General features: G+C 37.2%; 1 protein-coding gene and 2 long non-coding RNA genes across 3 annotated transcripts; all 3 read left to right on the top strand.

The window, feature by feature from the left end:
- Window positions 1–1,584: 1,584 nt before the first annotated feature.
- On the top strand, window positions 1,585–2,590 carry LOC126767009 (uncharacterized). The gene is made up of 2 exons (XR_007668980.1): window positions 1,585–2,057; window positions 2,126–2,590. It is a non-coding gene; the product is annotated as an uncharacterized LOC126767009 (long non-coding RNA).
- A 905-nt stretch (window positions 2,591–3,495) lies between these two features.
- On the top strand, window positions 3,496–4,139 carry LOC126767008 (uncharacterized). The gene is made up of 2 exons (XR_007668979.1): window positions 3,496–3,676; window positions 3,887–4,139. It is a non-coding gene; the product is annotated as an uncharacterized LOC126767008 (long non-coding RNA).
- A 1,212-nt stretch (window positions 4,140–5,351) lies between these two features.
- On the top strand, window positions 5,352–10,616 carry LOC126767010 (uncharacterized). Its single transcript, XM_050484636.1, has 2 exons — window positions 5,352–9,017; window positions 10,116–10,616. The coding sequence occupies exons 1-2, from the start codon at window positions 5,352–5,354 to the stop codon at window positions 10,614–10,616; spliced, it is 4,167 nt and encodes a 1,388-aa protein (XP_050340593.1).
- The last annotated feature ends 915 nt before the right edge of the window (window positions 10,617–11,531 follow it).

Raw genomic sequence — 11,531 nt, 5'->3', positions numbered from 1 at the left:
ATAATTTTGCTTTTGGAAATGTATAAAACTGCTTATAATTTTATGTTTACATTTTGTTTTTACTAATTTTTCTAACACAATACCCAAGGGTTTTACTTAAAATGCCTAGTTCAGCATTTAATTTGTTTTGTGAGGAAAATGTTTTTGTTATTCTGGATTATATTACTCCGGAGGAAGTTGGAGTTTTATCTCCATTCTTAGATACTCGATATTCGTACAGTGAACAAGCGCGAAATAACATCATTCGTACACATTGGAATAGTAATGATATTTGGGCATCAGAACTGAAAATACTGTGCGAGTACTTCATACTTCAACTCCTTGAGGAGCGAATGGAATATAGCTTTCGAATAGAAACCAGCGCAGCTCTCAGGAAATTCGAAAAGGAAAGATCATATGGCGAATTCGTGGTCAATGCATTAGCATTTAAGGGAGACGCCGGTTGTGCTACATATGGGACACAATTTCGAATCTCTGTAAATTTCGATAAATTGAAGATAATAAAAGAAAAAATATTGTTTTAATTGCTTGTTTTATGTTTATTTCAAATTTAAAACATTTGTACACTTATAAATAAAACATTTGTTTTGTCTAAATTTAATGAATGCATATAAACTTTTTTTCACGTGCTTAATGCGAGTAAATCCACCAACATCTTTATATGCATATACAAGTCCTAACAACTCACTTAGAAGTTTATCTTCACGGATCCATTCAACATCACACCAAATACTATTGGTTTTTATTGAAGTTTGATTGTCTTCCAAATAAATATCATCCCCCTTAGAAAATTCATCATAAAACCATTGATGTATTAAAAATTTTAATTTCTGAATATCCCCATCATTTTTGAAATTGACTTCAAATGAGGGGACGTTTCCACTCTTACTATTTAAATCAATTTTTCCTACATGTAGTAAACCCTTTGTGTTTAAAACTTCATTTATAGGAACAGCTGCTACTAATTTTGGTTCACAAACATCAATACAATTATTTACATTTCCTGGAATAGCTCTTGATTGAGTGGCTTTTTGTTCAGATCGCTCAGGTTGTATTAACTTTGAACGTCGTTGTCTCTTACGTTTATTTAGTATCTGAGTTTTCCCTTCGATGGTACCTTGTTGGGATTTGACGGGCTCTCCTAGTTCTTGAAGCTGCTTGTAAACTCCTTCTTCATTTAAATTTTGTAGGATCTTATCAAATTCGTCTTGATTAAACTCAAAATTAATTATTTGTTGTTCGTTCTCAAAGATTGAATCCATAATTCTCCACGTTGATGTGTGTCTCCCGTAAATATTTTAGTACAATTGGATTATTAAAAGTAAAATTCATATTTATATCTTTTTGAGTCACATTTCGAAATTATTTTTTAAAATGTGGTTTCTTTATCATTTTGAAAATGTGTTTTCTTTATCACACATTTGTTTTCTACCATCTTGACTCCTTAAACATGGCAGCATATAAATTATAAATTTTTTTCAATGTTTTATATCGGGAATAGAGTGAAATACAATTACATATATCTACGATTTCCTTGTATGAATTATCCGCAAAAGGACAATTTTTCTTATGTAAACCATTCGGTGAATATATAAATGGCTCGGATAAACATGGTCGCAATTCATTTAGCATGGAATAAAAAAATATTTGATGCTCATTATCAATTAAGTCGTTATATTTTCTTAAAAAGTTTTCTAAATTTTTCGGGAAAGACATTTTATTTTATTTTTTTTGTACCTTTTAATAGTAGTGTCTCCTTAATACTAAATTATAAAATATGTTCCCATACTAGAAAAAGTGTGCAACTTGCAGTTTGTAGAACTATAAAACCGCAAAATATTTACTGATAGACACTTTCATATATATATATATATAAATATATATATATATATATATATATATATATATATATATATATATGATAAGACTACTTGTCTCAATAAATATAAATTAGACACCCTTTCAGTGAAAACATTTAGTGAATTTTGTGAAGTGACTCTTGTTTCCCGTGCGATAAAAAAAAATTTTAAATAGCAACACCAACCACTCAGTAAAAGGTAATATAGTGAAAAAATAAGATAATATATTTATACAACACCTTTTCTAATGTATCGATTTTTTATAGATTTAAATTGTTTAAAGCAACTCTTGTTCCATGTAAGGATCTAAAATTAATCCTAATTTTCAATCACCAAAGGGTAATAAGCTAATATATTTCTATATCGCTACTTTTCTACTTTGTCCACTTAAGGATATAAATTAAGTATAAATTATGAATCGAGCTCTTAAAGACTTGAAATCAGTTTCTAGGGAAAGAGTCCGAAAACCAATACTGAAGGTAATTGATTTACCAATTCATAAAAAATTCAAAATAATAAAAGCTATTAGGGTGAAGACAAAGTTTGGAGAGAAGGTGATGATAGAACTAGATGATAGTGTTCTTTTTCTTCCGCATTCCTACAACGCTTTAGAGGATTCAACTATTGATGCGTTAAATAGTAATACATTTTATATAGAACTAGTTAAACCTTGTGAAAAATTTATTTCCCCATCATTTGAATTTCATACAGAATAAAAAAATTAAAATGTATCCGTGTAGTTTTTGTGAAAAGAGTTATACTCACAAAAGGAGTTTAGAAAAGCATATTACAATAAAACATCAAGAATCAAAAAAAGAAAAAAACTTTTTGTGAGCAATGTAAAATTCAAGTAAAAGAAAATTTATGGGTAGCACATGTGAGAACAAACATGCATAAAAAGAATTGTATGTTTAGTGTAAATAGTAATAATAATAATATTAAATGTATTAATAGTATGTTTACTAATCGTATTGAAACATACGTTATAGAAAACAATCAACCCAATGATTTAATTGTTGAAAATTTTTTTGAAAAACATCTAAATGAATTATCTGAGCTTTTACAGAAATCTATAGAAAAGCATGAAAGCATCAAATTTAACTTTGAACTATTTTGTAAATATATTCAAATAAAAGAAAATATTGAAGAATTTGCTATAATGTCACATCAAACTGTAATGACTGAAGCATTTATGGAGAACAATAATGTTATTGATATAATTAAAGAAAAATTTGCTAAATTGATTGAAAAAATTAACACATTTCAAGAACGAGATAGTGGTTGGAGTCTAAGTGAAATTATTCATCTAGAAGTAAACATAAATAAATATCAACCAATTAGAGGATCGTTATATATACCACTACCAAAAATAATTGCAGATAAAAAAGCATGTATAAATATTGTTAACAATGATGTATATTGTTTTAAGTGGGCCATAGTTTCATCTCTTTACCAACCCTCAATAAATAGACAAAGGTGTTCTTCATATAACATAAGAAATATTCAAGATTCCATTATAACTTTAAATAATGGTAAAGTAGTAAATTTTAAAAATTTAAATTTTCCATTACAAATAAAGGATATTAAAATATTTGAAGCAAATAATCCAAATATTAGTGTAAATGTGTATTGCCAGTTAGCTGTTAATAGCTTTCACTCAACGGTTAACAGCTTTCACTCAACTGGCAATGGTTTCGTTAAAATTCCCGGTTAGCAAGCGATCCTGCTAATCAGCTAGGGACACTTTTGGTTTCAGAATCGAGACGACGACGTGCACTTTTCCACCGGCCACCACAACAACCACCACCAATACTCAGGTAATCTATCATTTAATAAAGATCCAATTTAATTGGCAAATACCACACACACATTTCGTGTTTCTTTTTTATATATTAATACACTTTAACTTTCCCGTTTTCTTTCATATTCTCAACGGTCGACGCATCGTCCAAAAATTGACCCGTCGATCGTTCGAGAAATATTCATGGTCCTTCGAGCCGGATAAGAACAAATATATTTTTACTCAGTTTTTTTGGCACTGTACACCAGCGGAATATCAATACTCAGCAAGTTTCCTCAAAACACCAATCCTCAGTTTTTTTTGGCATTGCACAAATACAAACGAGGCGTTGCACACCAACGGACACATATCACCAATTCTTGTTGCACTTCCAACCAACGCAGGCAAACCAGGTACGTGATTGCTTTAATATCACTTGGATACCAATCGTTTTTTAAAAAAAAAAAAAAAAAAAAAAAAAAAAAGGATATATATAAAAATAGTTGTTTTTAATCGCATTTTATTGGTGACTAAATCGCTTGCAAAAGAAAAGTGACACAGTGACTAGTGTTTTTTTTTTTTTAGTGTTTCAGTGGCATAAGTACAAAGACAAAATAATCCGTAAGTGCACGGTTAAGTACCGGATTTTGTGCGGTAATATCTTTTCACATATCACTCACGGCACTAATTTTCTATTTTTTCAATTTTTCGGATTTTGTGCGGTAATATATTTTTCACATCTCACTCGCGGCACTAATTTTCGATTTTCTTAATTTTTGGATTTTGTGCGGTAATATATTTTTCACATCTCACTCGCGGCACTAATTTTCGATTTTCTTAATTTTTGGATTTTGTGCGGTAATATATTTTTTCACATATCACTCGCGGCACTAATTTTCGATTTTCTTAATTTTTGGATTTTGTGCGGTAATATTTTTTTTTTTTTTTTTTTTCTTTCACATTTCACTTACGGAATTGATTTTTTTGAGTTTTTTGTTCTATTTGTTCAAGAATCTTTTGTTTTTGTTTCTTTTTTTCACTGAGACACTGCACTTTTTTCACTTTCAAACACTTTCTTTTAAAAATTGATTTTTGTTGGCGTATCTTGGGTGGCGATCCTTATACAGTGTGGCATATATATACTTGCGTACGTACGGTGTGCTGCAACTCACGTTTATTAAAGAAAAGTTACACAAAGCCAGATATACTGCGATATCGGCTACTATAATAAAAATTTGTTTGCTAAAATATATCCAATAAATTAAATATTTGACCAGCCAGATATATTGCGATATCGGCTAAAACAGTCAAAAAAATTTTATTTTTTCCTATTTTCTTGTTTGGTTGGCAGTGGTGTGCTGCAACTCACGTTTATTAAAAAAAAAGGTACACAAAGCCAGATATACTGCGATATCGGCTACTATAATAAAAATTTTGTTTGCTAAAATATATCCAATAAATTAAATATTATTGACCAGCCAGATATATTGCGATATCGGCTGAAACATTCAAAAAAAAATTTTCTATTTTTCTATTTTCGTGTTTGGTTGGCAGTGGTGTGCTGCAAATAAAAATTTACAATAGTGGGGAATTATTTTCAAAACGATTCTCACATTCTTTAGATCAAAGTCTGCTCAGTCTTGAGTATTACTCTATTCCTTTAAATTTAAATTTGAATTTTCAATTCTTCTTGTCACTCATATCAACAAGACATGGAAGCTTTCATGCGCCTAGTGGACTACGTTGTCGAATACGAGTCTGAATTCAGTGCTGCATCAAAGGACATCTCGAAGAACGCTCTTGTGATGCAACAAGACGAGCTGAGAGAGATGTGGTGCAAAGCGAAAGCTGTCCATGACGACCTCAACAGCAAAGGGGACATGTCCTCAAAGGACTATGCCCTTATTAAAAAAAAATTCAAGCTAGGTGGTCAGTGCTACACACGGTGCATGGGGGCAATGAAGGATATGTCTGAGATCCTCTCAACCCCCAAAGACACAGAAAAATCTGTTGAGGACCACAATAACCACTCCCTTCCGCCTTGCGATACGGATGTTTTCAAAGGGGACTACCTTTCATGGCCAACATTCCGGGATATGTTCACGGCCGTGTACATCAAGAGCAAGCGCTTGTCACCAGTTGAGAAGTTGTACCACCTCAACAAAAAGACACAAGGGGAGGCGAAGGTTATTGTGTCTAAATGCCCTCTTACCAATGACGGTTTTGCGATGGCATGGAAGGGTTTGACAGATATGTACGAGAATGAGCGTATTCTTGTCGAAACCCAAGTCGACATACTTCTCGACTTGCCTTCAATCGACAAGGAGTGCTCAAGCTCTATAAAATGGCTACAGCGGGAGATCAACAGCTGCATCTCCTGCCTGACAGCCAATAAAGTGGACATTGGGAACTGGGACCCAATCATAATCCGCATTTGCTCTAAGAGGCTGCCACAGGCAACATTAGCCCTGTGGGAACAGTCTGTAAAGAACAAGACGAAGACATCAAAGTGGGAGGAATTGGACAACTTCCTCACGGATAGATACCGTGATTTGGAGGCAATAGAACGTGCCAAGAAATCGTCCAATTCCGTAAAGCCTGTCAGTGCACCCACACAGATTAAACAAAACAACAATAGCCATCAGAACAGACTCGGCGCCTTCCAAGTAAGCGTTGAGAAATCAACATGTCTGATGTGCAAAAGCGCGGATCACAAATTAAGATCTTGCCCCATGTTTCTTAACATGGCACCGGCGGACAGGATCAAGTTCGCTAAGCGCAACAATCGCTGCATCAATTGCCTCGGCTTTGGGCATTTAGTGCCGCAATGCACCAGTGCATTCAACTGCAGCACGTGCCACGCGAGGCATCACACACTCCTACATTTGAGGACAGTGCAGCCTAGCAGCCAAAGAGGCTCATCCACGCCATCGGACGAGATTCCGTCTACGTCCAGGCAAGCGCAGCAGAGACGCAACTTCAACAAGTCGAAAGGCAAGCCAACGACTCAAGTACAGTCGTGCTTCGCTAACAGCGACAAAGGTGTCTTGTTAGGAACGGCACAAATAAATATAAATTACAGCGGCGTTACTTATGCCGCAAGAGCACTCATCGACTCCGGGTCAGAGTGCTCTTTCATCACAGAAAGGCTGAAGCGCAGAATCAACTTGCCAGTTAGGAGGATAAATGCCCAGGTGTCAGGCATCAACAACACCGTATCTGCGCAAGTGAAGGAAGCATGTTGTGTCGAGTTGCGGTCACCAATTGACCCACTTGTATCAATCACAACGAACATGATGGTTCTGCCGAAATTAACGGGAAACTTGCCGACTTGCCATATTAGCGCACTAACTCGGCAGGCTTTCCCAGATCTCACGTTGGCGGATAAGAGGTTCTTCGTCAATGAACCCGTGGACGTCATACTCGGTGGTGACGTCTACCCCCAGATTATGCTGGATGGTATACGCAAGAACGTGCTGGGATCACTCCTTGCGCAAGAGACCGTGTTCGGTTGGATAGTCACAGGGCGTGCTAATACAATTAAGCCAACCAACACTTGCGTCTCGTATTACAACGAAATATCGCTGGAAAAGCGGTTAGCTTCGTTCTGGGAATTGGAAGAGATGTCCAAGGAAAGGAAGCTCAGCGAGGAGGACAGGTATTGCGAAGAGCTCTATAAGAAGACAACGAAGCGAAATGAAGACGGGAAGTACGTTGTATCGCTACCATTCAAGAAAGACTATCCGGTCAACATTAGTCTAGGTAGTTCCTTAAAGATTGCGTACTCCCAGTTTTATCGCAATGAAGCTCGGTTGTCCAGAGACGAAAACCTGCAAAAAGAATACAACAGAGTGTTAAATGAATATGTTGAGCTGGGTCATATGGCAAAGGTACATACCAATCAAACGGCCGACTCTAGTAACAACTATTATCTGCCTCACCATGCCGTAAAGAAGGAAGAGAGCACATCGACAAAGGTGCGTGTGGTGTTCAATGCATCGCAAGCGACTTCAAACGGCACTTCGCTGAATGACATCCTTCTCCCCGGTCCAGTTCTTCAGGCAGATCTGACCATTTTAATTCTGCGATGGCGATTATTTAAATATGTCTTCAATAGCGATATTGAGAAGATGTATCGCCAAATCCTGTTGAAAGCTGATCAAACGAAGTACCAGCGAATCGTTTTCCGCAACCATCCGACCGAACAAACCAATATTTTCGAATTGAAGACGGTGACGTTCGGAATCAACTGCGCTCCTTATCTGGCAATAAGGACGTTACTCCAATTAGCTGACGACGTTGAAAGCTCACTACCAGTAGCCTCGAACATACTCAGGAAGTGCATGTATGTTGATGATGTCTTAGCAGGTGGACACTCTATAGAGGCTGCAACTAAAGCTAGGAATGAGATCAAAACAGCATTGGAGTCGGCAGGTTTCCCATTAAGAAAATGGACAGCCAACTGTGGGAAAATTTTACAAGGCCTTCCAAAAGACCACTTGCTTAACAAGGAGTTTTTAGACTTCGAAGACACAAGTGATGTCAAGGCTCTTGGGATAAGATGGAATGCGCATACTGACTTCTTTTATTTCAAAACAAAACCCATACTTAGCCCAGAATCATATACAAAGAGAGCTATCCTCTCAGATATCGCCAAGCTATTTGACCCATTAGGATGGCTGGCGCCGATAATAGTCACGGCCAAAATGATAATGCAACATATTTGGTTAGAAGGAACACAATGGGACGAGGTTGTTTCTCCTACCACATTGGATCGTTGGAATACATTCTTGGATAACCACCGGTATATAAACAACATAAAAATTCCACGATGGGTCCACTTTTCGCCAACGGACGATGTGTCAATACATGGTTTCTGCGATGCATCCGAGAAAGCATACGCAGCAACGGTCTACCTGCGCGTAAGGACAAGCAACGAAGTTTTCGTCAGCCTACTATTGGCAAAAACCAGAGTAGCGCCTGTCAAAACTGTATCTTTACCACGTCTGGAACTATGCGGCGCCGTATTACTGGCCGAAACAGTTGAATCTGTCGTCAGCAACCTGGAGCTGACTCATCTCAACATTAAACTATGGACGGATTCGACCATCGTTCTCGCATGGATTCGCAAGCCACCATGTTCATGGTCAACGTTTGTATCCCATCGAGTGACGAAAATTATAGAAAAGGTTGGCAACGCAAATTGGAATCATGTCGATTCAGGATCTAACCCTGCAGACTTAGCCAGTCGGGGACTTATGGCACAGGATTTGGTGGAAAACACCTTGTGGTGGCAGGGACCTTCTTGGCTGCAAGAAGATCAATGCAAATGGCCATTACAACAAAACGACTACGAGACGACAATAGAGGAAAAACAGGTACGTGTACATGCTTGTACAACTATACAGGGAAATTCCAACGATATTCTTGACCGTTTTTCTAGTTTGCCAAGAGCTTTGAGAGTGTTATCATATGTTATGAGATTCTCTCAAAGAACTCATCCAAACACAAAGGCTTCTTTTCAACAAAAGTCTTGCTTAATTTCTTCCGAAGAAATTAAAGCAACGACAAGACGTTTGATAATAAATACGCAGAAGCAGAAATATGGTCGGGAGTATAGTTGTTTGAAATCCGGTAAACCCATCGATGCAAAAAGTGAAATCCTCTCTCTTAATCCGTTCCTCGATAAAGATGAAGTGATGAGAACTGGTGGCCGTCTCGGTGCGTCTCTCGATTTGTCATACAATGAGCGCCATCCGATTATCCTTCCATATAACTGCGTATTGTCTCGCCTAATAATCCAGTTTATTCATCAAGTCTCCTTACATGGAGAAAATCAGCTGATGTTACGGCTAACGCGGGCTCAGTATTGGATTCCAAGAGTAAAAAACTTGATCCGATCTATTATCCACAACTGTAAGACATGCACGATCTTTAAAAAACGTGCTCAGACGCAACTTATGGGTGCACTTCCGTCCGAACGATCCACTTTTTCACGCGCCTTTACGAATACGGGGGTAGATTTCGCGGGTCCGTTCGAAATAAAAAGCTACCGTGGAAGAGGATGCCGTGTATCCAAAGGGTATGTCTGCCTGTTTGTCTGCTTTACAACAAGGGCCATCCACCTGGAGGCCACTACCGACTTATCGACACAATCGTTTTTAGCAGCACTCTCTAGATTCGTGTCAAGAAGAGGTTGCCCCAAAAATATTTATTCAGACAACGGAACAAACTTCGTTGGAGCATCGAGATCCCTAAGGTCCGAACTTAAAGCCGTCATAGCCGATGCTCGCATCAATGCTATCTCAAAGTATAGCCACCAAGCTCTCACATGGCATTTCATACCTGCTGCAGCTCCTCATATGGGCGGACTTTGGGAAGCAGGTGTGAAAAGCTTTAAGAGTCATTTTCGGAAGATTGCGTCTGGGCACAAATTCACTCTTGAAGAGTTTAACACACTCTTATGCCGAATTGAGTCTTGCCTTAATTCGCGACCATTAAGCCCAGCCTCAAACGAACCTACCGATTTGGAGCCACTTACTCCAGGACATTTTTTGGTCGGCGGACATTTGATGGCCCCACCAGAACCTGATGTAAATGAAAGCAGTGCCTCTATCGTAAATAGATGGCAGAAACTTAAAGCCTTACATCAATCCTTCTGCAAAAGGTGGAAAACGGAATACCTGAACGAAATGCAGAAACGCATCAAGTGGAAACATCCAAAGACAAATATAAAAACAGGTGAGCTTGTCGTCATCAAGGAAGACAATTTGTCACCGAACGAGTGGAGATTGGGTAGGATTGTCAACATACACCCAGGTGCTGATACCCGAGTGCGAGTAGTTGACATTATCACCGAAAAAGGCCAAGTTACAAGACCGCTTGCCAAATTGGTCTTACTACCACCCTACGAGGAGGAGAACTTGGAGGCACACCCTACTCAACACAACCGATTCCCAGCCACATCGGAAGCCTAGCTTTCCGACACACTTACTACGATCTCACAAAAAATCAATAAATTCAAAGAGTAAATAAATATTTTATACACTCAAGGCATGTATTCTTCACGTCATTTAATGGTTGTGTTATTATATCCACTTACCCCCAGCGTTGCCTTCCTTACGTGCAGCTTTCCATCCCTTGAGTCATAACGTCGTTGGTGTGTTCTTGGTGCTGATCGCAGTTGCCAATGCGGTGAAGGTGCCAGTAACCATCTAGCTGTGAAGGGCGAACTGCGAAAAAGCAGGCAAGAACTTCGAGGACAACGTATATCCGGGTGCACGTTGCGCACGTGAAAATCATATTAGCGCCTGGGAAAATAATTTTTTATATTATTTTATATTAAATAATTTTTTATATTATTTTTATAATTATGTTTAATTGTTATCCTAACACAAACCAATCCGTCCAAGTATTGTGATTATGAATTTCATGACAAACGTTGAGGCAGCTTTATCACACATTTGTTTTCTACCATCTTGACTCCTTAAACATGGCAGCATATAAATTATAAATTTTTTTCAATGTTTTATATCGGGAATAGAGTGAAATACAATTACATATATCTACGATTTCCTTGTATGAATTATCCGCAAAAGGACAATTTTTCTTATGTAAACCATTCGGTGAATATATAAATGGCTCGGATAAACATGGTCGCAATTCATTTAGCATGGAATAAAAAAATATTTGATGCTCATTATCAATTAAGTCGTTATATTTTCTTAAAAAGTTTTCTAAATTTTTTCGGGAAAGACATTTTATTTTTTTTTTTTTGTACCTTTTAATAGTAGTGTCTCCTTAATACTAAATTATAAAATATGTTCCCATACTAGAAAAAGTGTGCAACTTGCAGTTTTGTAGAACTATAAAACCGCAAAATATTTACTGAT

The sequence above is a fragment of the Bactrocera neohumeralis genome, unplaced genomic scaffold (genome assembly GCF_024586455.1).
Source record: "Bactrocera neohumeralis isolate Rockhampton unplaced genomic scaffold, APGP_CSIRO_Bneo_wtdbg2-racon-allhic-juicebox.fasta_v2 ctg3563, whole genome shotgun sequence".
NCBI lineage: Eukaryota > Metazoa > Arthropoda > Insecta > Diptera > Tephritidae > Bactrocera > Bactrocera neohumeralis.
Note: the sequence above shows the minus strand (reverse complement) of the source record. Positions and strands in the feature narration are given on the sequence as shown.